We start from the raw sequence: 27,992 nt of genomic DNA, 5'->3' as shown, positions 1-27,992 counted from the left end.
TTTGCATCACAGGAGCTCTGGTGTCGTGAGGTTGAGGAAACTAGTGTTGAATCTAAAACATTTAGCATCATGGACTCAAAAGTGAGAAGCCAAGTCAGACACCGCAAAATGTAAAATAATCTGTCAGATGTTTGGTCTGACAGGCTACAAAATTCTGTCAGACTGAAGGATAATTTCTGGATTCCACTTATTAGCATACTTGATAATAGCATATTTCTGTTATTAGCATATAGAATGTCAAAGCACAGATTAATTCTTAAATTTTAATGTATTTTTCTTCTATTAATAGCATAATTTTTAACCCCAATATTCAGAATTCACTTAAAGTCTTTATAGCATATAACATTCTCAGAATGCCAAGAAAATATGCTTTAAATCTGCAAAAATATGCTCAAATGCTAATGCAAACACCTTAGAATACAATTCCATTTGATGAAAAGTTATCTTAAACATCAATCATATACAATGTTGAATTTAAATTTCACTTTGACGATCAATTATTAACAGATTTGACTTATTGTATGCCCCCAGTTGCTATATTTATGCTAAAATGTGTGTTCCGGTTAATAGCATATTTCTGTTATTAGCATAATTTTTGCTGACATGGTATGCTAAGAACAGGAATCCACTGTAGCAACATATAAATCAGGAATTATGGTTTGAATCCGTGAACTATTATTTTTAATGGTGAAAGAAAATCTCCATGGCGCGTTTTCAAAAATTCCTAATCAAGCTTGGTAAAAGAACACTAAGAATAGCAAATTTATTACAGCGCCAACTTCCGGGTAAAATGATTGATTTTTTATATACCGTAAAGACAAATGCCGCATCATATCCTATGGGTGATTTAAAAAAGAATGAAGCCTAAATAAAACATGCATTTATTTTCTTACCATTAAGCATGTTTGAGTTCTTTTTCTATCTTACAGAAGTGTTTCCATGTGATTAACTTAAATGTGAAAATTCTTCTCAATAACTTGCTTCATTAACAAAATATGTTGAAAAATATCCTTAAAATTGCCCCAAGTGTACTGGTTTTGCGTGACATTTTATGTTAAAGGCAATTTTCAATTCTATACTTCAATAAAACTTTCAGAAATATTAGGTATTGCCATCATTTATGAATATAAAAATGCATATGCTTTAAGAAAAATAAAACAATGCTTCTTATAACTTAGGTTGATATCTCTTGTAGCAAGTGTTCAAAGCAATGATGTTCTTGTCAATTTTGTGCCACAATTTTCAACTCTCTTCACGTATATTAAGAGGTGGCATCATAAAGTGCTTCAATATTTATAGGCAAAAAGTGTCCTTTTAACCTGTCACATGTTTTTTCTACACATTTGTACAGGAATTTATACAATTATTTGTTCATGTAAATTTTGAACAGCTGAATACTAAATGTGGTCAAAATTTGTCCCTGTCCCAAGTGTACATTTTGCAAGAAAGTTATTTTAAATTTTTCATAAGATAGAATTTTCAAGGTTTTACATCATTTTCTTCAAACCATTAATGCTTATCACTAGATGTACAGAAAATTTGATGCCAAAACCTTGTGAACTTTTTTTGCAAGACAAATATCGTATTGTCCCAAGTGTACGAAATTTTTATCATGTTTGATGGACAGGTTATAGCTTTAAAAAAATAAACAAAGGCACTAATTTTCTGGAAAGAAGTACACAGAAGGGTGTAATCTCCAAGAGAAAAAGGTGGTTTCTTCACTCTGGGGGTGAACTACTCTTACTTTATGGGTATGTCTCCATATTTTGTCTTCAGAAGAAAAATATAAGCATATAAATGATAATGTGTGGGAAGTATATTTAACTTTACCGTAACATTATTACAAAAATACATTTTCTCTTCTCAAATTAATGACAATTTTAATCAAAATGTTTCTCCAATAATCTTCAATGTTAGCCTGAAGTTGGTTATTAAATGTTGTACATGTACACTTGGGACATAAAATGAATGTTTTTCTTATAAACCTCCAGAAAGTGAAAACAAACTTACATTATAGCAGAATTCGTGATTAAATTTTGATTTAATAAAGCATTCAAAAGCAACTGAAAAAAAAGCCAAAATAAAAGTTGAACATGGTCAAATGTCAAATATGATGGATGACAAAGTCTTTCAGACACTTATAATTAAACCATGCAGACTGTCACCCTTGTGGTACAATTCCTACACATCTAAACTAAAAACCATGTTAAAACCTTCGATAAACAACGGTACAGCACTTATTATTATTTCATTCATTTTTAATGACACATTACCAAAATATATAGAGGATATATTGTATTACAGAGGAAGGTCAAGTAAGAGGACATCGTGTTTAATGTATAAAGTATAAAAAGAACAAGGTCTAATTTATAAAGAACAAGGTCCAATATATAGAGAATATAATGTTTAATATATAGAGAGCAAGGTCTAAATATAGAACATTGAATTATATGTGTCTTGTTTTGAGAAAACTGGGCTTAATTCATGTGCGGAAAGTCTCGTCCCTGATTAGCCTGTGCAGACTGCACAGGCATATCAGGGACGAGACTTTCCGCTTTTATTGTATTTTTAGTTTAAAGGAAGTCCCTTCTTACCAAAAATCAAGTTTAAGCGGAAAGTGTCGTCCCTGATAAGCCGGTGCGGACTGCACAGGCTAATCTGGGACGACACTTTACGCACATGAATTTAGCCCAGTTTTATCAGAACAAGACACATATTTATATAGAAAACGAGGTCAAATATTATAAAAAAATATAAACATGTATTTTGTATACAGAACCATGTTCAATATTTATAGAAAAGCGTCCAATATATAGAGAACACAATATTAGATCAAATTCAAGTATAGAGAGCAATGTCTTATATATAGATATCAAATTCCAACATATAGAAGAGGCATAATGTCTTATATTTAAAGATCAAGGTCAATGCCATAGAGAACAATGTTTAATATGTAGAGAACATCATTTGATATTTAGAGAACAAGGTATGCTATCCATTTGTATAGAGAAAAATGCCCAGCATATAGATCTCCAGCATATAGAGAGCAATGTCAAATAGATCTTTATTATATAGAACAAGATAAATTATGAAACCAAAGTCAAATATATACAACTATGTGAAATATATTGAAAACCAGGTCAAATGTATCTACAATTTGTGAAATATATGTGTTTTTTATGGGAAATACAGATCTATGACACACTGCATAATTATGGAGATTCCTTATGCCTCTGATATCCCATCGGTTATAAACATACTAAGGGCCACAAAAATACCTCAAATAAAATACATATAAAAGTTATGCTATTTTTCTTCAGATTTTCATCCATTTTGAAAATGTCCCAAGTGTACATATTTGGCCTAAAATCATGCTAGATCCTTTCAGCAAACAATTCAAGTTCCCTGTAACTTATCTTATAATTTTATCAGAATATTTTATGGCAATTTAATTTGTATTCTATATTACTGACTGTTTGGGTATTTCTTAGAATAAATGAAAACTAAAGTTGTCAAGTACAAATAATCTTAAATCTCTAAACATCAACCTTAAATCATCAAACGGACCTTCTAGCACAGAACATTATTTGGGGAAACATTAATTTGTATACCGGTAGTCAAATGTAATAAAAATTTAAAAAGTATTTATATATGTTGAATGGTTTGCTTATTTAACTTGTATACAAAAGTCATGTAAGTGTCCCAATTAAGTGTACAAATGTTTGAAAATTGTATACAGTTTTGGCAAAAGCTAGTTTTTGCAGATTTTCTTATATAATAAAAAAGAAACTTCACATATATTTGAAGGCCATCCTATATTTTGATAAATCTGAGTTTTTACTTTAAGATACACTGCTTTGAGGCCAGGAAAAAAACTTTTAGGAGTATAGTTTTGAAAAATATGTGTTAAAAACATGAACATTTCAATTTTTTACCATAATTTTTTTTAGAACACTTCCGATTTTGTATTTATATTTTGCTTAAGAACATACTGCATGTTGACAAAACACACAAAATATTGATGACATGTTTTAATGGGATTTTATTAAGTGCAAAAGACATGTACATTTATAAAAAAAAAAATCAAAAACATTTGGTTAACATCTTTTGTGGTGAAAAAGTGATTACATCTGACAGAACGGCCCTACTCATTTATAAAACTTGAACCCTTTCCCTATGCAATACAAACAAAACTGTTGCCATAACTTAACATCTAAAATTTGAGAAAATTTTTCATTTAGGCTTCATTATCCCCACGCTTTTCGGAGAAAAAGTGGGGATATTGTAGTTATCTCCGTCTTCCGTCCGTCCATCTGTCCGTCCTGGCCACTTTCTCCTCCTACACTATAAGCACTAGAACCTTGAAACTTACACACATGGTAGCTATGAGCATATGTGCGACCCTGCACTATTTGGAATTTTGATCTGACCCCTGGGTCAAAAGTTATGTGGGTTGAGGTGGGGCCGGGTCAGAGATTTTTACTCATTTTTATGCCCCCGGATCGAAAGATCAGGGGTATATTGTTTTTGGCCTGTCTGTCATTGTATGTGTGTGTGTGTGTGTGTGTGTGTCCCAAAACTTTAACCTTGGTCATAACTTTTGCAATATTCAAGATAGCAACTTGATATTTGGCATGCATGTGTATCTCATGGAGCTGCACATTTTGAGTGCACCGGAGACTACACCGAATGTCTTCAAATTGATACTGAACCTCTCTTATGGCAATACGGATAATTTCAACCATGCATGGCCCCATTATCAACCCTGGGGTGCCCCGCCCACATTGGCCATGCCCACATAGACCACGCCCACCCAAAATTGCCTTTTACTATAATTTCTTCATTTCTACACAGATTCACTTCAAATTGATACTGAGCCTCTCTTATGACATTATGGTTAATCTCAACTATGCATGGCCCCATTACCAACCCTGGGGCACCCCGCCCACCCAAAATTGCCTTTTACTATAATTTCTTCATTTCTACACCGATTCACATCTAATTGATACCGAACTTCTCTTATGACAATACGTTCAACCTCAACTATGCATAGCCCCATTACCAACCCTGGGGCACCCCTGGGTCAAACATGCGACGTGGGGATACACGTCGGCCTCTGCCGCGCCATTTCTAGTTAGTTTTGAAATCACCCATATTTGTGTAAAGTTTGGAGAAAAATCAAGAAAAACATATTTGACAATGAAATACATTTAAGTTGTTTGATGATATTTTCATGTATTTCAACTTTTCCAATGTCCAGATAAATACCCTATTTGTACCCATTGAAAACCTTTAAAACTTTAATTTTGCATTGTTATTTTGTGTTTGGCTTGAAGAAAAAAGATTGATCTGTATGCAAATGTTTACATTATATCTCACAGTCATAACAATTTCCAATTTATCGACAGTGGTGACCGGGTTTTAGCATTATAATATGATTATTAGTGCTTGTGATCATATTTCAGATGCCCAGGGGCCTTTATGGTTGGGTTAGGGAGGGGTGCTCCCTCCCTTCCTTAATTGATTTTTAGCTCCAGTGGCCAAAGGCCAGCGGGGCTTATGTCATGGTCCTGTGTCCGCCATGCGTGCGTCCGTCCGTGCCTGCGTGCATCCGTCCGTGCATTAACTTTTCCTTTAAACATCTTCTTCTCCTAAACTACTGGTCCAATTCTGATGAAATTTCTCAGTAATGTTCCTTGCATGAACCTATTTCAAATTTGTTCAAATTATGCGCCTGGGGTCAAATTTGACCCTGCTCTGGGGTTACAAAATTGAACATATGCTTATATAAGGCCTATTTTGTGAAATCTTTCAAAATCTTCTCATCCATTACCATATGGGCATGGGGCTATCAAATTTGCTATGTAGAGACATCTAATAGCCCTCTACCAAATTTGTTCAAATTATGCTCCTGGGGTCAAATTTGAAACTGCCCCGAGGGTCACAAAATTTAACATATGCTTATAAAGGGGCTATTTTGTGAAAACTTTACAGATCTTTTTGTCCATTACCGTTGGGGTTAGGGCTACCAAATTTGGTATGTAGTGACATCTTATTGTCCTCTACCAAGTTTGCTCAAATTATGTCCCTGGGGTCAAGTTTGACCCTGCCCCGAGGGTCACAAAATTGAACATATGCTTATATGAGGCCTATTTTGTGAAAACTTAAAAAATCTACTTGTTCATAACTGTATGGCATAGTGCTACCAAATTTGGTATGTATTGACATGTATTAGTTCTCTTCTTAGTTTGTTCAAATTATGCCCCTGGAGTCAAATTTAAAACTGCCCCGAGGGTCACAAATTGAACATATGCTTATAAATGGCTAATTTAGGGTAAACTTTAAAAATCATTCTTGCTCATAACCATTGGGCCTAGGGCTACCAAATTTGGTATGAAGTGACATCTCATAGTCCTTTACCAAGTTTGTTCAAATTATGCCTCTGGGGTAAACTTTGACCCTGCCCGGGGGGGGGGGGGGGGGGAGGGGGGGTCACAAAATTGAATAAAGCGCCTATTTTGTGAAAATTAAAAAAAAAATCTTGTTGAAAGCCATTCGGACTATGGCTACCAAATTTGGTTTGCAGTAACATCTTATTGTCGTCTACCAAGTTTGTTCAAATTATGCCCTTTGGGTCAAATTTGACCCTGACCCGCGGGTCACAAAATTGAACATTATATACACTTCTTGCTTGCTTATTTTGTGAAAACTTTTAAAATATTCTTGTCCTTAACTCTAGGATCTAGGGCTACCACATTTTGTATGTAGTGAGATACAGTAGTTCTATATGTGTCCAATAATTATGTTGATGAAGGTGGCAGTGGTAATGACTTGATTTGTCTGTGAGATATGAATGCCAAAGTCTTCGTTTTACATAACATGAATTTTTATGTAAAAGTGGTGGTTCTTCATAAATTCTACATGTTCTTTGCAAATGACCTATACAATGTTGTTCCAGGAGTACCATATTGCCTGACAATCTTTTGTTTTATTGTTAACTTAAACTGTACTTGATTCTAGCATGCCACTATACTTCTTTGAAGTAATTTGAGCAAATTTCTCACTGTTTAGTAATGTATACATTGTTTAAGGTACATTATAATTTCACATTTTGTAGGTGTAGGCAACAATCACTGGGTTTTGCTGGTTGCAAGTGTTATGTCCAGGACTGTAACCATTTACGACTCGTTGGGTGGTAACAACAAGGCCTTGTTCGATTTGTTCTGGTAAGGTTCTAACTGTAATTCATTTTTTGTCTTACCTGCTTGATATAGCAGTCACAGTAGCAGTTGGTGTATGTGCATTTAATGTGTGTCTCTGAGCTTATCCAAACTGTGATTCGATAATTGAATATGCCATTTTTAGCTCATCTATTTTTTGAAAAAAAATTATGAGCTATTGTCATCACCTTGGCGTCGGCGTTGGCGTCCGGATAAGTTTTGCGTTTAGGTCCACTTTTCTCAGAAAGTATCAATGCTATTGCATTCAAACTTGGTACACTTACTAATTATCATGAGGGGACTGGGCAGGCAAAGTTAGATAACTCTGGCGTGCATTTTGACAGAATTATGTGCCCTTTTTATACTTAGAAAATTGAAAATTTTGGTTAAGTTTTGCGTTTAGGTCCACTTTTCTCAGAAAGTATCAATGCTATGGCATTCAAACTTGGTACACTTACTAACTATCATGAGGGGACTGGGCAGGCAAAGTTAGATAACTCTGGCGTGCATTTTGACAGAATTATGTGCCCTTTTTATACTTAGAAAATTGAAAATTTGGTTAAGTTTTGTGTTTAGGTCCACTTTATTCCTACAGTATCAAAGCTATTGCTTTCATACTTGCAACACTTATTAACTATCATAAGGGGACTGTGCAGGCAAAGTAATGTAACCCTGACTAGCATTTTGACAGAATTATGTGCCCTTTTTATACTTAGAAAATTGAAAATTTGGTTAAGTTTTGTGTTTTGGTCCACTTTACCCCTAAAGTATCATAGATATTGCTTTCATACTTGGAAAACTTGCAAACTATCATAAGGGTACAGTAAAAGGACAAGTTGCATAACTCTGGTTGTCATTTTTACGGGATTATGGCCCTTTTTTGACTTAGTAACTTTGACTATATGGTTAAATTTTGTGTTTCGATCCACTTTACTTTTTAAGTATCAAGGCTATTGCTTTCAAACTTCAAATACTTTCATGCTATCATGAGGTTACTGTACCTGGCAAGTTGAATTTTACCTTGACCTTTGAATGACCTTGACTCTCAAGGTCAAATTATTAAATTTTGCTAAAATTGCCCTAACTTCTTTATTTATGATTAGATTTGATTGATACTTTGACAAAACTACTCTTACCTGACATACCACAATAGACTCCACCCAAACCATCCCTTGTGCCCTCCCCCCCCCCCCTCCCCCCCCCCTTATTTTTTTTTTTTTTTTTTTTTTTAAGATCATCTCACAAATGACCACCACACCCTCACACTATACCCCCCCACCCCCCCAATTTTTTTTTTTAAACGGTTAAAATACACAAATATTTATTTTTATTATTTTATGTTTGAAATACTGTCCAACCATCACACCCAACAATCCCCCACAGCCCCCCCCTCCCCCCACCCGAATCCAGGGCCGTACCCAGGAAATGTTGACTGGGGGGGCCCAAACGGGGAGGGTGCGGGAGGGGTTGGCCCTCCCGAATATATATTTTTTTTATTAGGCACTGTTCAAGGTGAGTTTTAATGCATATAGAAACATATGTTGTGTTATAAATTTATGGATATATAACAAGTAAATCAGCACCTTTCTGAAGTCTAAAGCTTTAACCATTACGACCGTCCATAAAGTATGTCACGCTCCAGGTGGGGGGAGGATGAGTAAGAAAGTGACAGTTTGTGACATGGGGGAGGGGAGTCAGGCCATGTGTGATGTCACACATTTATTTTAAAAAAATTGTATAAATTATTTATTATTTCTTTAGTAGAATTTAAAAATATTTTTCAAAAATTTGTGAAACATTTGAATTAGTTTTATGTCAAAATAAGACGAATTGCGTATCTCCTGATTCTGTTGTTCGAATGTTTAATAGGCAACTTGGCTTGGCCGGCTTATTCAATAGGCACAACCTCCACACAGATTTCAATGACGAAATAATTGGACTGTTCCATTTTTAGTTAGTAAAGGGTTGAAAGAAAATCTTAATTATAATTTCGTTTTTATTAGAGGTGAACACGTGGATAAATATTCATACTGCTCATCGTAACAACCCTACAGTTATAAAAGCCTGTAATGTGAAAGTTCTTTTACCGGTAAGTGAAATTTTAATACGGTTTAATAGTGAATTGAGTTTTATATTAAATTTAAATTAAGTATGAATTTAAAAAAAAATGTTTGAAAGTGTGAGTTTGTGACGTACTTTAGGGAAGGGGGTCCAAGATTTTGTAACAGTTTGTGACATGCCGGGGTAAAAATGGTTTTAAAAAAAGCGTGACATGCTTTATTAACGATCCCTTGGTGTGCAATTCACACACATGTTAAAAGCTTTAGATTTCAGAAATGTATTACACTTTATAAAGAAGTAAAAGCAACCTTTGAAACTAAAAAAACTTTATTATGAAATGTAACATAAAGTATGACTGTAGAGGAGGTTTGATTTCAAAGAGAAAATACTACTTTGGTTATATGTCAGTAACTGACATATAACCTACTAGTATTTTCTCTTTGAAATCAAACCTCCTCTATATAAAATTTCAAAGTAAATTCATTATAAAATGTTTATCATCTACAAGACAGTTTTCACAGAAATATTTAATAAGCTATGACTCTAGAGGAGGTTAGAATTCAAAAGAGAAAACATTATTATCGTTCAGACCTACGACCTTCTGTAACATTTCCATCCATTCGCTGTTTCTCTTTCCTTGTCCAATCAAAAGACATGTTACACCCACCATCAAAAGATGAAGCATTGAGCACAATGGGTAATTGACAGATCGGGGATGTGTGTACAAGGTGATAAGAAAACAATGCCTAGGGGCTTATCTCCACTGGCGAGTAAATTAGCGCTAATCCCCTTGTGTATCAGGGGCAATAAAACAAATCTGCACATTTGTATTGCAGGGAAGTGTACTGTGGGCCCTTTCATGTGAGAAAATTTGCAGTAGACCCATTATTAATAAACAGCTGCGCCATGAGCGCATGATACGCCCGTCGTTCGCCAATGAAGTAGTAAGGTAATAAATAACCCTTTGAATCATTTTTTTACTTCAGTTTACTTGTATTTGAATACATGGTTTATTTTATAAGTACATGAGCATGGAGCGCCGTCTCCTTGACATTCATACCATATCTTTTTTTGAGTATATGTATGCATTTCTTTAGAGGATATGGAGTTGAAGTAAACCTGTTATAGATATTTTGACCAATAATAAAAGAGAAATGTAGATGGGTAAGTGGTAGTGTACAATCGGAATAGAAAAAAGCTCACCTTGTTCAATTTTTCAGGGATACTAAAAAAAAAAAAAAAAAAATCCATCGAAGGATATTTGAGCTACAGTAGGACATTCAATGAAATCACGAAATTTTGACGAACAAAGTCCCATAACTCTGGAACGACAATTCAGAATTCCGTCAAAAACGAAAGGGGATCAGGGTTTATCAATATTAAGATTGTGTTGAAATTTGAAAAAAATCCATCGAAGGATATTTGAGCTACAGAAGGACATTCAATGAAATCACGAAATTTTGACGAACAAAGTCCCATAACTCTGGAACGACAATTCAGAATTCCGTCAAAAACGAAAGGGGATCAGGGTTTATCAATATTAAGATTGTGTTAAAATTTGAAGAAAATCTGTCAAAGGATATTTGACGTAGCGTACGACATTAACAGACGGACGGACGGACAGACGGACGCGGGGTATACCATAATACGTCCCGTCATAGACGGGCGTATAAAAAATCATAACTCGACAGCCAGCTGGGGGGGCCCGGGCCCCTGGGCCCAGTGCCTGGTATTTTATTTTTTTTTGAAACGGTTAAAAAACACAAATAATTATTTTAATTATTTTATGTTTGAAATACCGTCCAACCATCGCACCCAAAAATCCCCCCCCCCCCCACCCCCACCCTCCCCCCCCGATTTTTTTTAATTTTTTTTGCGTTTTTTTCGCATTTTTGGAAGATAATGTAATAAATTCCACACCCCCACACTATACACCCCTCTTCACTCCGCCCCTCCCTCCTTTGTGATTGAAAATGAGAATCCCTTCACCTTTAAAAGGAAAATAGATGAGCGGTCTGCACCCGCAAGGCGGTGCTCTTGTTAATATAGCTTACCACATATGTTCTCCATGTAGAGAAGCTGCAGCGCATGCGTTAACAAGAGATCAAAGGTCACATTTAGGGAGCTTTTTTGGCCAGTTCCAGTTATCATTCACCAGGCAATATACCAAACAAGATATTCAAAAAACTTTGTAAATCTTATTTGTTTTCTATATTTGGATCTTTATCATAAATATTAACTTGTAATGACCACCAACACTTTAAAAATGATAGGCTATATATAAATTTAAGCTTGCTTTCTTAGTTCATTCTTATTTATTATTGTGTCCTATATCTCACACTTATCTGTTTCAAATAATGTGTTAATAGATTCACATATATATATATATGTTTGAAAACTGATTACCAAAACAATTTGGTATAGATAAAGTACAGCTTAAGTATAAAGGCACATGATTTTTGTTGATTTTTACCAACAAAATATTTGTTGCAGCCAGTTCATGTGTCAACGAGCGCAAATTGTGAAAGATGGCTTGGAAAAATTCAGTTCAGAGTTCAAAGCGCCACCTTGCAACAAACAGCGCCATGGAAACAGCTGTGGAGTGTTTGCATTGATGGTAATTAATTAGCTTCATATTTCTATATAGGAGTCACTTTGTCGTACTGTCGGTCGGTCTGTCGGTCTGTCCGAAATTTCATCCGATCTTCACCAAACTTGGTCACAAGTTGTATCTTGATGATGTTTAAGCCAAGTATGAATATGGGTCATGCTGGGTCAAAAACTAGGTCATGGGGTCACTTAGTGTGTTTTAAACCGAAAGTTTGTCCGGACCATAACTATGTCATTTACCGTTAGATTTTAAAATAACTTGGTACATGTGTTCACCATCATGGGACGGTGTGTTGCGTGAAAAAGTATGTTGATATCTCCAAGATCAAGGTCACACTTGGAGTTCAAGGGTCAAATGCTTGTCCGGGCCATAACTTTATCATTTATTGTGAGATTTTAAAATCATTTGGCAAATTTGTTCACCATCATGGGACGGTGTGACGCGCGAAAGAATTACTTCAATATCTCGAAGGTCAAGGTAACACTTTCAGTTCAAAGATTAAAAATGGCCATAAATGAGCTTGTCTGGGCAATAACTATGTCATTCATTGTGAGATTTCAAAATCATTTGGCACATTTGTTCACCATCATTGAACGGTGTGTCGCGCAAAAGAATTACGTCGATAACTCCAAGTTCAAGGTCACACTTTGAGTTCAAAGGTAAAAAAAGGCCATAAATGAGCTTGTCCAGGCCATAACTATGTTGTTCATTGTGAGATTTTAAAATCATTTGGCACATTTGTTCACCATTATTGGACGGTGTGTTGCGCAAAAGAATTACGTCTATATCTGTAACGTCAAGGTCACACTGTGAGTTCAAAGGTCAAAATTGGCCATAAATGATCTTGTCCCGGCCATAACTATGTCATTTATTGTGAGATTTTAACAAGAGCACCGCCTTGCGGGTGCAGACCGCTCATCTATTTTCTTTTTAAAGGTGAAGGGACTCTCATTTTCAATCACAAAGGAGGGAGGAGTGGAGTGAAGAGGGGTGTATAGTGTGGGGTTGTGGACATTTATTACACTATCTTCCAAAAAAGCGAAAAAAAAAAAAAAAAAAAAAAAAAAAAAATGGGGGGGGGGGGGGTATAGTGTGAGGGTGTGGTGATAATTTGTGAGATGATCTTAAAAAAAAAAAAAAAAAAAAAAAATCAAAAAAAAAAAATTTGGTGGGTGGGGTGGGGTGGGGGGGGTGGGGTGGGGGTATAGTGTGAGGGTGTGGTGGTCATTTGTGAGATGATCTTAAAAAAAAAAAAAAAAAAAAAAAATTAAAAAAAATTGGGGGGGGGGAGGGGGGAGGGGGGGAGGGGGGGGGAGGGCACGGGGGATGGTTTGGGTGAAGTCTATAGTGGTATGTCAGGTAAGAGTAGTTTCATCAAAGTATCAATCAAATCTAATCATAAATAAAGAAGTTATGGCAATTTTAGCAAAATTTAATAATTTGACCTTGAGAGTCAAGGTCATTCAAAGGTCAAAGTAAAATTCAAGTTGCCAGGTACAGTAACCTCATGATAGCATGTAAGTATTTGAAGTTTGAAAGCAATAGCCTTGATACTTCGAGTGGATCGAAACACAAAATTTAACCATATATTAAAAGTTACTAAGTCAAAAAAGGGCCATAATTCCGTAACAATGACAACCAGAGTTATGCAACTTGTCCTTTTACTGTACCCTTATGATAGTTTGTGAGTGTTCCAAGTATGAAAGCAGTATCTATGATACTTTAGGGGTAAAGTGACCAAAACATAAATCTTAACCAAATTTTCAATTTTCTAAGTATAAAGGGCCCATAATTCCGTCCAAATGCCAGTATGAGTTACATAACTTTGCCTGCACCGTCCCCTTATGATAGTTCATAAATCTTGCAAGTATGAAAGCAATAGCTTTGATACTGTAGGAATAAAGTGGACCTAAACACAAAACTTAATCATATTTTTGATTTTCTAAGTATAAAAAGGGCACATAATTCTGTCAAAATGCCAGTCAGAGTTACATTACTTTGCCTGCACAGTCCCCTTATGATAGTTAGTAAGTGTTGCAAGTATGAAAGCAATAGCTTTGATGCTTAAGGAATAAAATGGACCTAAACACAAAACTTAACCAAAATTGTCAATTTTCTAAGTATAAAAAGGGCACATAATTCTGTCAAAATGCATGCCAGAGTTATCTAACTTTGCCTGCCCAGTCCCCTCATGATAGTTAGTAAGTGTACCAAGTTTGAATGCAATAGCATTGATACTTACTGAGAAAAGTGGAACTAAACGCAAAACTTAACCAAAATTTTCCATTTTTTAAGTATAAAAAGGGCACATAATTCTGTCAAAATGCACGCCAGAGTTATCTAACTTTGCCTGCCTAGTCCCCTCATGATAGTAAGTAAGTGTACCAAGTTTGAATGCAATAGCATTGATACTTTCTGAGAAAAGTGGACCTAAACGCAAAACTTAACCGGACGCCGACGCCAACGCCAACGCCAACGCCAACGCCAACGCCGACGCCAAGGTGATGACAATAGCTCATAATTTTTTTTCAAAAAATAGATGAGCTAAAAATACATGGTACATTTGTTCACAGTGTTCAATGCGGCACGTGTGGGTATTTGTAACGTCACCCGTCTGTAGATCTGCCGCGGAATCATATGGAATTCTACGGAAATCGTTAGATGGAATTCCGTGGAGTATTGGCACTAACTTTCCATCCGATTCCATGCAATCAATGGAAAAGTGAAAAAAAACAGAAGAGGGACTTGATATGGGATGGAATTCCATAAAATGCCGTGGAATTCCATAGAATTCCGTGGCATTCCATAGAATGCCGTGGAATTCCATAGAATGCCGTGGAATTCCATGGAACGCCGTGGAATTCCATGGAATGCCGTGGAATTCCATGGAACGCCGTGGAATTCCATGGAATGCCGTGGAATTCCATGGAATGCCGTGGAATTCCATCGAATGCCGTGGAATTCCGTGGAAAGCTATGGAATAAAAAACTGAAATAAATATATATATAAAACAAGAGTGCCAAACTGTCACAAGATACGCCCGTTCGAAGGTTTTGGACACCATGCTCAATGCTTGAAAGTGTCCTCAAGACCTAGTTATTGACCCGGCATGACCCATATTTGAACTTGACCTAGATATCACTTAGATGTAACATCTGACTAAATTTGGTGAAGATCAGATGAAAACTACTTCAAAATTAAAGAGCGGACAACATGCTTAATGCTTGAAATGCACTATGTGACCTCGTTTTTGACCCGGCATGACCCATGTTCGAACTTGACCTACATATCATCTAGACACAACTTCTGACCAAATTAGGTGAAGATCAGATGAAAACTACTTCAATTAGAGAGCGGACACCATGCTAAATGCTTGAAATGCACTAAGTAACCTCGTGACCTAGTTTTTGACCCGGCATGACCCATATTTGAACTTGACCTACATATCATCTAGACACAACTTCTGACCAAATTTGGTGAAGATCGGATGAATACAATTTGAATTAGAGTCCGGACAAAGTGGCGCCGTTGAAAATGCACTAATTGACCCTATGACCTAGTTTTTGACCCGGCATGACCCATATTCGAACTTGGCCTATATATCAACTAGATGCAACTGCTGACCAAGTTTGGTGAAGATCGGATGAATACAATTTGAAATAGAGTCCGGACAAAGTGGCCCCTTTGAAAATGCACTTATTGACCCTATGACCTAGTTTTTGACCCGGCATGACCCATATTCGAACTTGGCCTAGATATCAACTAGATGCAACTGCTGACCAAGTTTGGTGAAGATCGGATGAATACAATTTGAAATAGAGTCCGGACAAAGTGGCCCCTTTGAAAATGCACTTATTGACCCTATGACCTAGTTTTTGACCCGGCATGACCCATATTCGAACTTGGCCTAGATATCAACTAGATGCAACTGCTGACCAAGTTTGGTGAAGATCGGATGAATACAATTTGAATTAGAGTCCGGACAAAGTGATGCCTTCCGCCCGCCGCCCGCCGCCCGCCGCCCGCCCGCCGCCCGCCGCCCGCCCGCCGCCAAGGGGTTTCACATAATACGTCCCGTATTTTATACGGGCGTATAAAAAAACAAATGTGAATGCACAGTTACTAAAGGTTTCATTATAGAAGTTAAACAAGAACAAGATCTGGCATCAATCATTAACCACACACATGCAGTCACAGTACATATTCAACAAGAGTTCCGCGGTCGGAGATGACCGCATTGAAGCCGGATTTTTGATTTAAATGACAGGAAAGTACTAAGTGTGCTTGCAAACCTTTACGTCAAGTTTGAGATTCTAGGTCCAAGCATACCAAAGTTACAACAATTTTAACATTTTAACATTTAAGTTCACAGTGACCTTGACCTTCAAATGAATGACATTGAAATGAATGACCTTGAAATGACCAGTGGTCATCTAAGTGTGCTTGCAAACCTTTACGTCAAGTTTGAGATTCTAGGTCCAAGCATACCAAAGTTATAACAATTTTAACATTTTAACATTGAAGGTCACAGTGACCTTGACCTTCAAATGAATGACATTGAAATGAGCAGTGGTGATCTTCTAGTACTGGCCAACCTTTATGTCAAGTTTGAAGACTCTAGGTACAAGCATACCAAAGTTATAACATGGAATAAGAACTTTAACATTTTTACCTACCAAAGTTATAAGAACTTTAACATTTTTACATTCAAGGTCACAGTGACCTTGACCTTAGAATGAATGACCTTGAAATGACCAGTGGTCATCTAAGTGTGCTTGCAAACCTTCATGTCAAGTTTGAAGACTCTATGTCCAAGCATACCAAAGTTATAACAATTTTAACATTTTAACATTTAAGGTCACAGTGACCTTGACCTTCAAATGAATGACATTGAAATGACCAGTGGTCATCTTCTAGTACTGGCCAATCTTTATTTCAAGTTTGAAGACTCTAGGTACAAGCATACCAAAGTTATAACATGAAATAAGAACTTTAACATTTTTACATTCAAGGTCACAGTGACCTTGACCTTCAAATGAATGACCTTGAAATGTCCAGTGGTTACTTACTAGTTCTGGCCAACCTTCATGTCAAGTTTCAAGACTCTAGGTCCAAGCATACCAAAGTTATAACAACTTTAACATTTTTACATTCAAGGTCACAGTGACCTTGACCTTCAAATGAATGACCTTGAAATGTCCAGTGGTTACTTACTAGTTCTGGCCAACCTTCATGTCAAGTTTCAAGACTCTAGGTCCAAGCATACCAAAGTTATAACAACTTTAACATTTTTATATTGAAGGTCACAGTGACCTTCACCTTCAAATGAATGACCTTGAAATGACCAGTGGTCATCTGTTAATCCTGGCCAACCTTCATGTCAAGTTTGAAGACTCTAGGTCCAAGCATACCAAAGTTATACCATGAAATAAGAACTTTAACATTTTTACATTCAAGGTCACAGTGACCTTCACCTGCAATGGTATAAAATTATCTAAAAGAACACAGACCTATTTCAGTAGTGGCAATGTAGAAATACAGTTAAAGGAGATCCTCAACAGAAAAGGTATTCTGGACTCTATTCAAGAAGTTTATGATAGGGAAATGCCATTAACAATTACTGATGTAACTGATGGATCAGAATACAAGAAACTGTGTGAAGATGGAGGCTTTCTGAGCAATAGGAACAACATCAGCTTAACAATGTTTACAGATGGCATACCACTCTTTAAAAGTTCAGGTGTTTCCTTGTGGCCAGTATATCTCCTGATTAATGAAATTCCCAGGCATGAAAGATTTCGAAAAAAAAATATGGTCCTTTGGGGTATGTGGCAAGGGTTAGGGAAGCCAAACATGACATTGTTCTTGAAACCTCTTGTTTCTGAACTCAATCACCTGTATTCAAACGGTTTCCAAATGAATGTCGGAACAGAAGAGATAAATTGCAAGGCTCAGTTGATAGTTGGAACAATGGACTTGCAAGCTAGAGCTGCAGTTTTGCATATGACACAGCACAATGGCGAATATGCTTGTGTCTATTGCATGCATCCAGGAAAAGTTGTCAAAAGCGGCAAAGGTCATTGTCGTTCTTTCCCTTACACAAAAGAGCCTCTGTTGTACAGAACAGCTGAAAGAATTCAAGCAGATGGCAAAAAAGCACAAAAAGACAGGAAAAAAGTAAATGGTTTCACTGGTGAAAGTGTCCTGAACTACCTTCCAAACTTCTCTCTAGATAACAACATTGTTATTGACTACATGCATGGCTCACTTCTAGGGATATCAAAAAAGTTTCTTTCTCTCTGGTTTGATACCAAGAATGTGGATAAACCATACTACATTGGTGGTAAAATTAAGGAAGTTGACAAGATGATGAAGATGGTGACACCTCCCTATGTTATAAAGAGACTACCGAGAAAGCTGTCTAACACACTGCAACACTGGAAAGCATCTGAACTCCGTTCCTGGTTGCTTTTCTACTCCCTTCCAGTCCTGAATGGGATACTTCCAGAAACCTACCTCAAACACTTTAGCCTCATTGTGGAAGCCATTTACATTTTACTAGGTGAAGGAATCACAAATGAAGATATTGAAAGAGCAGATCACCTGTTGAATGTCTTCGTGAAAACTGTAGATACACTATATGACAGCAGTGTTCTTGGGCTGAACATTCACAATCTGCTGCACCTGTGTGATTGTGTGCGAAAATGGGGACCTTTGTGGGCTTGGTCCTGTTTTTCCTTTGAGTCATTCAATGGAGAGATCAAGAAAACCATCCATGGAACAGGCAGCGTCTGCAAACAAGTGTTTTGGGCTCTTCAATCTCAAAAAAGAGTGGAGAACATTTCTACTTTGCCAGTGTCAGACAAAGTCAAGACATTTGTAGAGGACTTGCACCATGGAAAGTCTGTAACAGACAATGCCCTGTCTGCTGTCCAGTGCTCTGTTAACAAAGCATCAGCATTGCCAGATAACTTTCAGTTCCCAGATAAAGTAAAGTTGAAACTTCACAACATTGTCAAAAGTGATAGCCCATCCATGTTCTTGAGGACCAATAAAATATTCCGTGGTGGATTGTCTGTGTACAGTAAACTTTGCTCAAAAGTCAGAAAAAGAAATTCATATACCTGGGCAGTTACATCTACAGCAGATGACTTAGAAGATGGAAGCATTCTCGAAATAGAGTATTTTCTTGTACATAAGCGTACCATGCAAGTATTCGCAGTAGGGAAAAAACTGAAAACAGTCGGTGGTGTTTTACCTGGAAATGCTCCTCACATTCAAAGAGTACAGTACTCAAGGTATGTTAATAAGCTGCATCCAACTACTGTTCTAGTGTAAACATGCTCTTATATGAATAAAGACCTATAATGTTGCAGTTTGATATATGGAGGAATTTACTGGTTTCAGATCTAAATCTGACACTCTTAGAACTAAATCTTACCTAGTGATCTCTTTCACTGATATTCAAAACCAAAAACAGAGAGGCTAAGAGATTTAGTTTGATCATTAGGGTGTTGCTTAAATGTTTGTTTCTGTGTATTCCCTCCATCCTATTACCTTATGTAATCTAGCTTGAATTGCTTTCAAATTTTAAAACTGCCATTTATAAAAATACATCTTTAACTCAAAGAGGAGTTTTAAAACTGATTTCTCTGACATTAAAATTTGAGCTTAGCCCAGAAAATTGTGAGAAAATCGTATACCTTATAATCTTAATTAGCTATAAAATGTACACCTCATAATATTAATTAGCTAAAATGTAAAAAATAATAATGCAGTTTTCACATTATTTTGTCATGAAACGAAGAAAAAGTGTTTATTCTTTGGGATACACATAGGCAAATTAAGTAAACCCTGATTAGACAGCTCTTGAGGAGCTGTCTAATCAGGGTGGACTTAATTTGCGAATAAAAACTGAAGGCATCACCAGAGTTTTATGAGTTAATATAGGAAAAAAACATATGTTTATATTATCTGATGTGTATGTGTTTCTTCTTTGCTTCCAGCAATGAAGTCACTTTAATGCCAGTATCAACTCTACAAGATGTGATCATCAGCTTTGAGTTAAACGGACTAAAATATGCATCAAGATTTCCAAACTCAGTGGAAAGCGACTGATTGAACACCCTGTATCTGAGAATGACATAAATATTCAGTTGACTTTTTGTGAAAATCTTTGGTCTCAATGCATCAGATATATTTTTTCAATTCCTCCTTAACTCATTTAGCCAAGAATATTCAATTGCATGGATACTTTTATTACTGTGTAGCTAAAATTACAAAATAAATGGGTCAATGTACATTAATTACAGGGCGGAATAAGTTAAGGAATAGTCTGCCCTTACTATCTAAAATAACTAATAATATTAATTGCATATTCTTTTTAATACAAAATATGTAATGCAAATAAATTCATACATGTATTAAACTACAAATACATTTCAGAAAACCAGCAAAAAATTTCTAAGTTATTTTCCGTTGATTTCCATCCAAGAAAATGTATAAGTTATTTTCCATAACGATTTCCGTTGAAAAAAATGGCTAAGTCCAACTTTCCATGGTGTTTTCCATACATTCCGTGGAAATGCATGGAATTTTAGTCGAGATTCCGTGGAATTCCGTGGAATTCCATAACAGCTTCAGATGGAAAATTGGCAAGTGGATGGAATTCCATCAAATTCCGTGGTTTTCCATCGATTTCCGTAGAATTCCATAATATTTTCTACGGAATTCCATAGAATTCCATAGAAAAGTGCTAATGACTATGGCAGATCTACAGACGGGCTGTGCCAAAGCTCTAGTTTGCTTAGTAAAGATCTGCATTAACTTTTATTCAACAAAATAATGGGAGAATGTAGAATATAATCATAGTACCTTTCTGTTGGTGCATTGGTTTTTAGAGCCTTGCATTTTTTTTTTTATAAAGGACATGATATTTCATATGTAATATCATAACCTGAGGATCAAACTGTGTTATAGAGTCCCACTTTTGTCAAATAACCCTGAAAAAAGGTTAAACAAGAAGATTACTCATATTTTAATTTTTATGAATGTGTCATATAATGAAAAAAAAGCATTCTCTTTGCTCCATTATATAATTCTGTATGAAAAGTTGTTTTTCAGTGTCTAAATGTGATTGTATATTTATGATGCATAAAACATTAATACTTTTCACTGTCAAACTATCGTTCTTGCAATTTTATTTTCAGAAATAGTATTTTTTGTGAACACTTAATCTAGTGAATATATGCTTTTCTTATTGCAAACAAATGTTGTTTTTTAAGTTAAGTATGAATGACTTTTACTTTATTTCCAGACTGCCAAATGTTTGGTCATGAAAAAGCATCCCACAATGTTGCGACAGGCCCATGATTCAGTTTATCAAGACTAGTCGTGAGACGCAGACTTCTGATTCATGGGGTGCGGCAAACATATCTGTGCGACTCGATGACTTCACTGTAAAGACCCGCACGGCATTAAAATGGATATTATCAATATGTGTTGTTTCTCGAAAATATGTTTTTGTAGCAGGAAGTGCTTTGGGCTCGATTAATCTGAGAACTCAACAAAATATTAATAAAATCCTTCTGTGCCAAAAACATATTGACTTAAATTAATTAATCCCGATGGCGTAAATGACTTATCATTTCATGTTCATGAACCGGTTTTAAAATACTTTGTAGACTTATCTGCTAGGTGGTGAGGACTTTTAGACCACCTGATAAACTTCAACTTTATTTGCCCTAGTTCAGTAACCGACTAAAGATATGCTAACATAATACTGATGACTGATGAGTCTGTTGTGTCTTATATTCTCATTGCTACTTAAAATATTAAGTCTATTTCAACGTTTAGACTAATAATAAGCGAATTCGTTAAATTGATATCCCCCGCCAAATAAATTTTGATTATTGATGGATGCAGAACTAACAGAAAAGTTTATTTGAAGGGTTGTACCCTTATCTCACTTATTTAAAAGCAACAACATAAAAAAACAATTGGCAATAACTCTTATTTAAGAAAGTGTAGGGTTATAGATTTTGTGCATGACACCTCTCCTCATTGATATCTTAACATCCATTAAATTTCATCTTTAAATCGTGTATAGTATCTGTGATATAGTCCTGTAAAGTAACATCAGACATGTACATATGTACTAGGGTTATGTTTCTTGTGCATGGCACTTATTCTCATTGACAATTATACACCCATGAAATTTCATGTTGAAATCTTGTATTTATAGTTTCTGAGATAAAGCCCTGAGAAGTTACATCATACAAAAACAACAAAGGGCAATAACTCTTATTTAAGAAAGTGAAGGGTTGTGGTTCTTATGCATGGTTCTATAAATGAGATATAGCCCTGAAAAGTTACATCATAAAATAACAATAACAAGTAAGGGCAATAACCGTTATGTAAGAAAGTATACGGTTATGGTTCTCGTGCATTGATAATTATACACCCATTAAGTTTCATGTTAAAATCTTGTATAGTATCTGAGATATAGCCCTAGTTACATCATACAAAAACAACAAAGCGCAATAACTCTTATATCAGAAAGTGGCGGGTTATGGTTCTTGTGCATGGCACCTCTCCTCAGCTATATTTATACACCCATAAAGTTTCATGTTGAAAACTTATATTGAGTTTCTGAGATAAAGCACTGAAAAGTTTGTGAGTTACTGCACTGACAGACAGACCAACGGTACGTTTAAGTATATTTAGCGTACCCGGGGTACATTAAAGTATACTTAAGAGTGCCCTTCCCAAATAAGTGTGTAAAACTCGAGTTAAACACGAGTTTTATCCGTGTTAAACCAAGCGGTATTGGCAGTTGGTTTTTAGTGGGTTTTGGTATGTTGGTTTTTGTGAGTTTTGGTAAGTTGGTTTTTTCTGTGTTTAAAGTGGGTATTTTTACCAACTTGGTTAAAACTGAGTTAAACACAGAAAAAACTCACTTGTTACATAAATGTGGGCTTTGGTAAGTTGGTTTTTTGTGAGTTTTGGTAAGTTGGTTTTTTGTGAGTTTCGGTATGTTGGTTTTTTGCGAGTTTTGGTAAGTTGGTTTTTTCTGTGTTTAAAGTGGGTATTTTTACCAACTTGGTTAAAACTGAGTTAAACACAGAAAAAACTCACTTGTTACATAAATGTGGGCTTTGGTAAGTTGTTTTTTTGTGAGTTTTGGTATGTTGGTTTTTTGTGAGTTTCGGTATGTTGGTTTTTTGTGAGTTTTGGTATGTTGGTTTTTTCTGTGTTTAAAGTGGTTTTTTTTAACAACTTGGTTAAAACTGAGTTAAACACAGAAAAAACTCACAAAAACCAACATACCAAAACTCACAAAAAACCAACATACCAAAACCCACAAAAAAACCAACATACCAAAACTCACAAAAAACCAACATACCAAAACTCACAAAAAACCAACTTAAACACACTTCTGTCTACAATAGTGTGTTTAAGTTGGTTTTTGTGAGTCTTTTGTTCGCTTAAGGGATCATAAAATTTTGCTTGTTTTACCCGTAACCTTTGTAAAAAAAATATTTACACCTTAATGGTAAAAAGGTTATTTGAGATAAAATCACAACAGATCATTACAAGCCCCATGTGATTATAAATAAAAGACACACACAATTTGCAAAAAAACAATGTTTATATTAAAAAAAAACAAATAATGTGAACATTTTTACAGTGCATTTTTAACAAAACCAGGAAAACATCTACCCAAGATACATTATCACAATATGCGAGCACATTTAACATAATAAATTAAAATAAATAACATTCTCCTCTTTGGGCTACCACAGGTAAAAATGGGAAGAAGGGTATGAACCATGATTATATACAGTTTCAGTTAGTGAGGGGTGATACAGAGGATAAAATTAATAATAATTGTTTTTAACTGTGTTGGTGGTACCGGATTTATAAAATAACAACATTAAGGAATCCTTCATCCTATCTTTTCCTGGAATAGCCCTTTACACATATTTACACCTATGAACAAAGGAACATATTGCTCAGCACTAAACAGTTTATATATTCTCCCCGCAGTACATGACACGAAGCCTCCTCAAGGCCCATCTCATGTTCTCTTCCACTGTTGATATGGGCAGGGCAAACTTTTTGGAGATGACAACTGAAATGTATATGAACAATCAATGCAGGATTTTACTGTACATTACAGTATTAAAAAAACATGTAGAAGTTTATTCCACCCAAATCAAGTCTGATCTGAATGACTTGATTTTGGTGGAATAAACTTTTACATCAATATCATCAGTTCAGATATCCCATTTTAACATCATCTACATTAGAAGGATTTCAAAAGAGGTTTTTGAAACAAGGAGGCAAATTACTGTTGCTTGAATTTTTTATATCGTTCAAAATTAGAGCTTGATCGTTAACTTTATACTGAGGTTATTTTTGTCTGCCTATGTGTTAAATTCTCAAAACTTTAATACACAAACACAATTTTTAGTAACTCTTAAATTTTAGCAGTAGTATTAAATTAACGCAAGACAGATTATGTGCTGGAGTCAAATTTGAATCACTTGCATTATGTTTGTTTCAAAATGAATATGGAGGCAGTAGAACACCTATATATTTAAATCCCCTTTTTCCCTATAAAAAAGAATCATACCAACCATGGCGTAGTGTTCAGCAATCAGGAGACCCTCTCGAATCTCCCCCTTAGGGGAGGTTGAACAGCACTTCATAGAGCAGTCACCAGCTGATCAGGTCTGAAAACTATACTGTCATGGCCTTTGCGAGGTGCGTCTTGTGCATGATCTCATTTGAGATCAGGTCCTGAAAGATATTTTATAATGTAAGTGATAAATATTGCTGTTATGGTATATCTTGTTACTATAAATATTATTAATTTAAATCAAAACAAGTTTGTTTGCTTGTTGTTTTTGTTTGTTTATTTTTGCAATTTAAATCCTGTGATCACATGTGACTTAACGCTTGTCATAAATAATTAAAAGAAATTACGTGTGGTAGAAAATACTGTTTGAAAATGTACCAAGATATGTGGTCTCATTTGGCTGTGTGGACTGGTCGGAAATGTGACGCCTTTCAAATGCTAAAACCTGTATAGTTTTACCTCTCAACAAATCCAACTTTCCTTGGTCAAGGACAGGGCTCGGTTTTCCCACTCCTGATCTACTCAAGTTGGGCTGCTCGTGCAGGGTAAAATCTGGTGTCAAAATCCATACATCAGTTAGTCCCCCTTCTGCTGTCTTTTGGCAGGAATATTCTATCCAAAGAATCTTCCAATCAATGTAAATTTCACCTTGGGAGTTTAACCTTCAAATTTAAAATATAAAAGTTTTCATTGAATATGTGGGTAAGAAAACTGTTCATTAATGACCAGAAATAGGTATAAATAACATTTAAGATGACAATAATCATAAAATACAGCCATAATTATTCAAATGGTGTTGTTTTTCCTTATAATTGCATTACATTTATACTTATCCATTTACATTCCCAGTGACAATACATAAATATGATAATGATCATAATTAATTCAATATAAAACTAAATAAAAAAGTGATGTAAAAATGAAAATACAAACCTAAAACAACTGTTCTTCAGTATTCCAAGATAACAGGCAGTTGATGAATTATGAGACCATATCACTTTAACCATCCACTTTGAATCTCCTTTGCAACAAACTTATTGTTGATTTACACATTGTAGTACATACACATTGTTTTCACCACACAATACTTCATGCTGAAAGTTATTCAAGACATTTTAAACTAGAATTATAAGTCTTAATGTTACTCAATTATACCTTAAAGCTCAAAGTCAGTTGATGAAAACCCCCTTTGTTTTCAAAACATAACTTCCTGTCTCCAGCCAATCAAAGTCGCTTGTTTTCAAATAGATGGTGGCTCAGCCAATCAAAGGTCTATCAACACCCCTTTGTTAGGCCTATAGATGGAGCACTGATACTGTGATAAGAATTAATGTTTATGATTTAATTGGGGGGGGGGGGGGGGGGGGGGGGGGGGAGGGCTTATCTCTTATGTGTGTCAGCCAATTACTAAATCTGAGAAATATCTACTGATTTCAACACCAACATATATGTATTTATTGAATAATACACAGCACCCTTAGCATATTATATTTAATTGTGAATATTTAAAAAAAACATGCTGAATGGTGTTAGCAAATAATATTAATAGTATAAATATTATTTATTTTTATTGCCTTTTAAATTGTATGTTAAAGGTCAATGTGGTAGGCATTAATTGTATTGGGGTTAAATATCAGTATAAGAAAGTTAAAATAGTTATTGTTTTTATGTTGAGGAGATATAATTGATGCTGGCAAGCCCACATAAGTTTCCATATATTAATCAACACTTTCACACTGAAACTAGTTTTATTTATTATAGAAACAGTGTCACTCTCCCCCTCAAAAAATGAATAAAAAACACACTGTAAGTCTATTGAATTCTCCAAAGAACATGAATTAAATGGAAGTATTCACATTTTTATAGATGTGTGATTGTTCTTATAATATATTTAATATTTATGTATTGATTCAAAGTGAAAGACAAACAATTTCATATTCAGGTATAAAACTAAGTTTGAACATTTTAACATTTTTATAGTATCTGTGAACCTGTGATGTTCTGAAAGAGCAATTTTTATCCAATGTTTCCTTGAAATTATGGGGAGCCCATAAATGTACAAAAGGTGCAATGGCAAACAAGCTGTAAAAAAGCCCCTTTACAATTCACCTTGATAATATATGGCTATAAACATGAAACAAAGACCTAGTTAAAGAATTATTGTTTTATTGTTGAGTTATGTTAATAAACAAAAGACCAACTTATTGATAAGTGTGTTAAAGTGAGTCTTTTAGCCTTGTTGCGGCTTTCAAATTATTTATAAAAAGACCAACTTAAACTCGCTTTAACCCACTTCTGTTTATAAAAAGACCCACTTCTGTTGTAAAAGACTCGCTTATGAAACAAAAAGACACACTTAAACACACATAAACCAACTCATAAATAAAAAGACTCACTTTTGACACATAAAAAACCAACTTCTTACAGCAAAAAAACTCGCTTTAACACACATCTACTTTAAAAAACCAACTTTAAACTCAGTTAAGCACAGTTTAGCTCACATAAAACTCGCTTTTATTAGCAAAAACCAACTTCCGCTCAGAAAAACTTAGAAAAAACACAGTTTTATGTTGGTTTAAGTGTGTTTTGGTATGAAAGTGGGTTAACTTTTTGCAAGGGTACACAGGGTACTTTAAAGCATTACCCGAGCCGAACCAACAATTACCAATCGAGCTTATTGACATATTAAATAAATGATGAATGTGGTAACTATGATTGTGTGAAATATAATACAATAGTTTTCCTGAATTGATATATATATATATATATATATATATAATCTGAAAATATTTTCTTAAATCAATGTTGTATCTTTGTATTAAAAAACTGCAACACTCAGGACTGGAAATTAGGCATTACCATATTTCTTTACAACGTAATGCATGTACATCATCGATATATATAACATTTAAAACGAAAATCGTTTTAAAATTCAAATGTTTGCATGGTGTTAGAACTACTGTTTTGATATCTTTGTTGTGAACAATGTGTTTAGGTTCAACGTCCGAAAAAAAGATGTTCGAAAATAACTGCAAGCTGTTAAAACGTGAAATTAAGTTGAATTGAAACAACAATGCGTTAAATATTATTTTTCATCAATCTGACATTTTTCACGGCGACTGATCAGAGCAATATCACGGGGGTACTGTGAAAATCGTCAGATCTCACGATCTGACAATATTAACGCTACACCGGTCTATTTCGTTTCCGTAGAGATAGCTAATGTCGTCCGTTTGTAAGCTCAAATTTGATTGGCTGACGGGTTCAATGGCTTATTCTAAAAATAAATGCTGCTCGAGCAGGAATTTTGCTGCTCGAGCAGCATTTAAATGCTGCTCGACCAGTAAATTGCTGCTCGAGCAGCAATATGCTGCTCGAGCAGCACTTAAATGCTGCTCGAGCAGCATTTTTTTCTGCTCGAGCAGAAGTTAAAGTTTCGACCCCTTTGGTGCGCCAT

At 35.3% G+C, this 27,992-nt stretch overlaps 1 protein-coding gene and 1 long non-coding RNA gene across 3 annotated transcripts; one reads left to right on the top strand and one right to left on the bottom strand.

The window, feature by feature from the left end:
* The first annotated feature begins 17,458 nt into the window (after positions 1-17,458).
* LOC127843019 (uncharacterized) lies at positions 17,459-20,227 on the top strand. The gene is made up of 2 exons (XM_052372841.1): positions 17,459-19,190; positions 19,899-20,227. The coding sequence occupies exons 1-2, from the start codon at positions 17,497-17,499 to the stop codon at positions 20,008-20,010; spliced, it is 1,806 nt and encodes a 601-aa protein (XP_052228801.1). The 5' UTR covers positions 17,459-17,496; the 3' UTR covers positions 20,011-20,227.
* Positions 20,228-23,812: 3,585 nt separating this feature from the next.
* LOC127843031 (uncharacterized) lies at positions 23,813-25,777 on the bottom strand. Of its 2 annotated transcripts, none has more exons than XR_008032044.1 (4): positions 25,469-25,777; positions 24,995-25,197; positions 24,530-24,696; positions 23,813-24,025 (listed from the first exon to the last, which is right to left on the bottom strand). It is a non-coding gene; the product is annotated as an uncharacterized LOC127843031 (long non-coding RNA). The 2 variants fall into 2 exon arrangements; XR_008032045.1 differs by having other exon boundaries at positions 24,534-24,696.
* Between the last annotated feature and the right edge of the window lie 2,215 nt (positions 25,778-27,992).

This window comes from Dreissena polymorpha, chromosome 8 (assembly GCF_020536995.1).
Source record: "Dreissena polymorpha isolate Duluth1 chromosome 8, UMN_Dpol_1.0, whole genome shotgun sequence".
Classification (NCBI taxonomy): domain Eukaryota; kingdom Metazoa; phylum Mollusca; class Bivalvia; order Myida; family Dreissenidae; genus Dreissena; species Dreissena polymorpha.
The sequence above is the reverse complement of the archived record's forward strand: the minus strand, read 5'-3'. Positions and strand labels throughout refer to the sequence as shown.

Bases quoted from the DNA above. Each gene is read 5' to 3' on its own strand.
- LOC127843019 (XM_052372841.1), top strand. From the start codon at position 17,497: ATGCCATTAACAATTACTGATGTAACTGATGGATCAGAATACAAGAAA. The intron at 19,191-19,898 runs GTATGTTAATAA...CTTTGCTTCCAG, and splicing joins CAAAGAGTACAGTACTCAAG to CAATGAAGTCACTTTAATGC.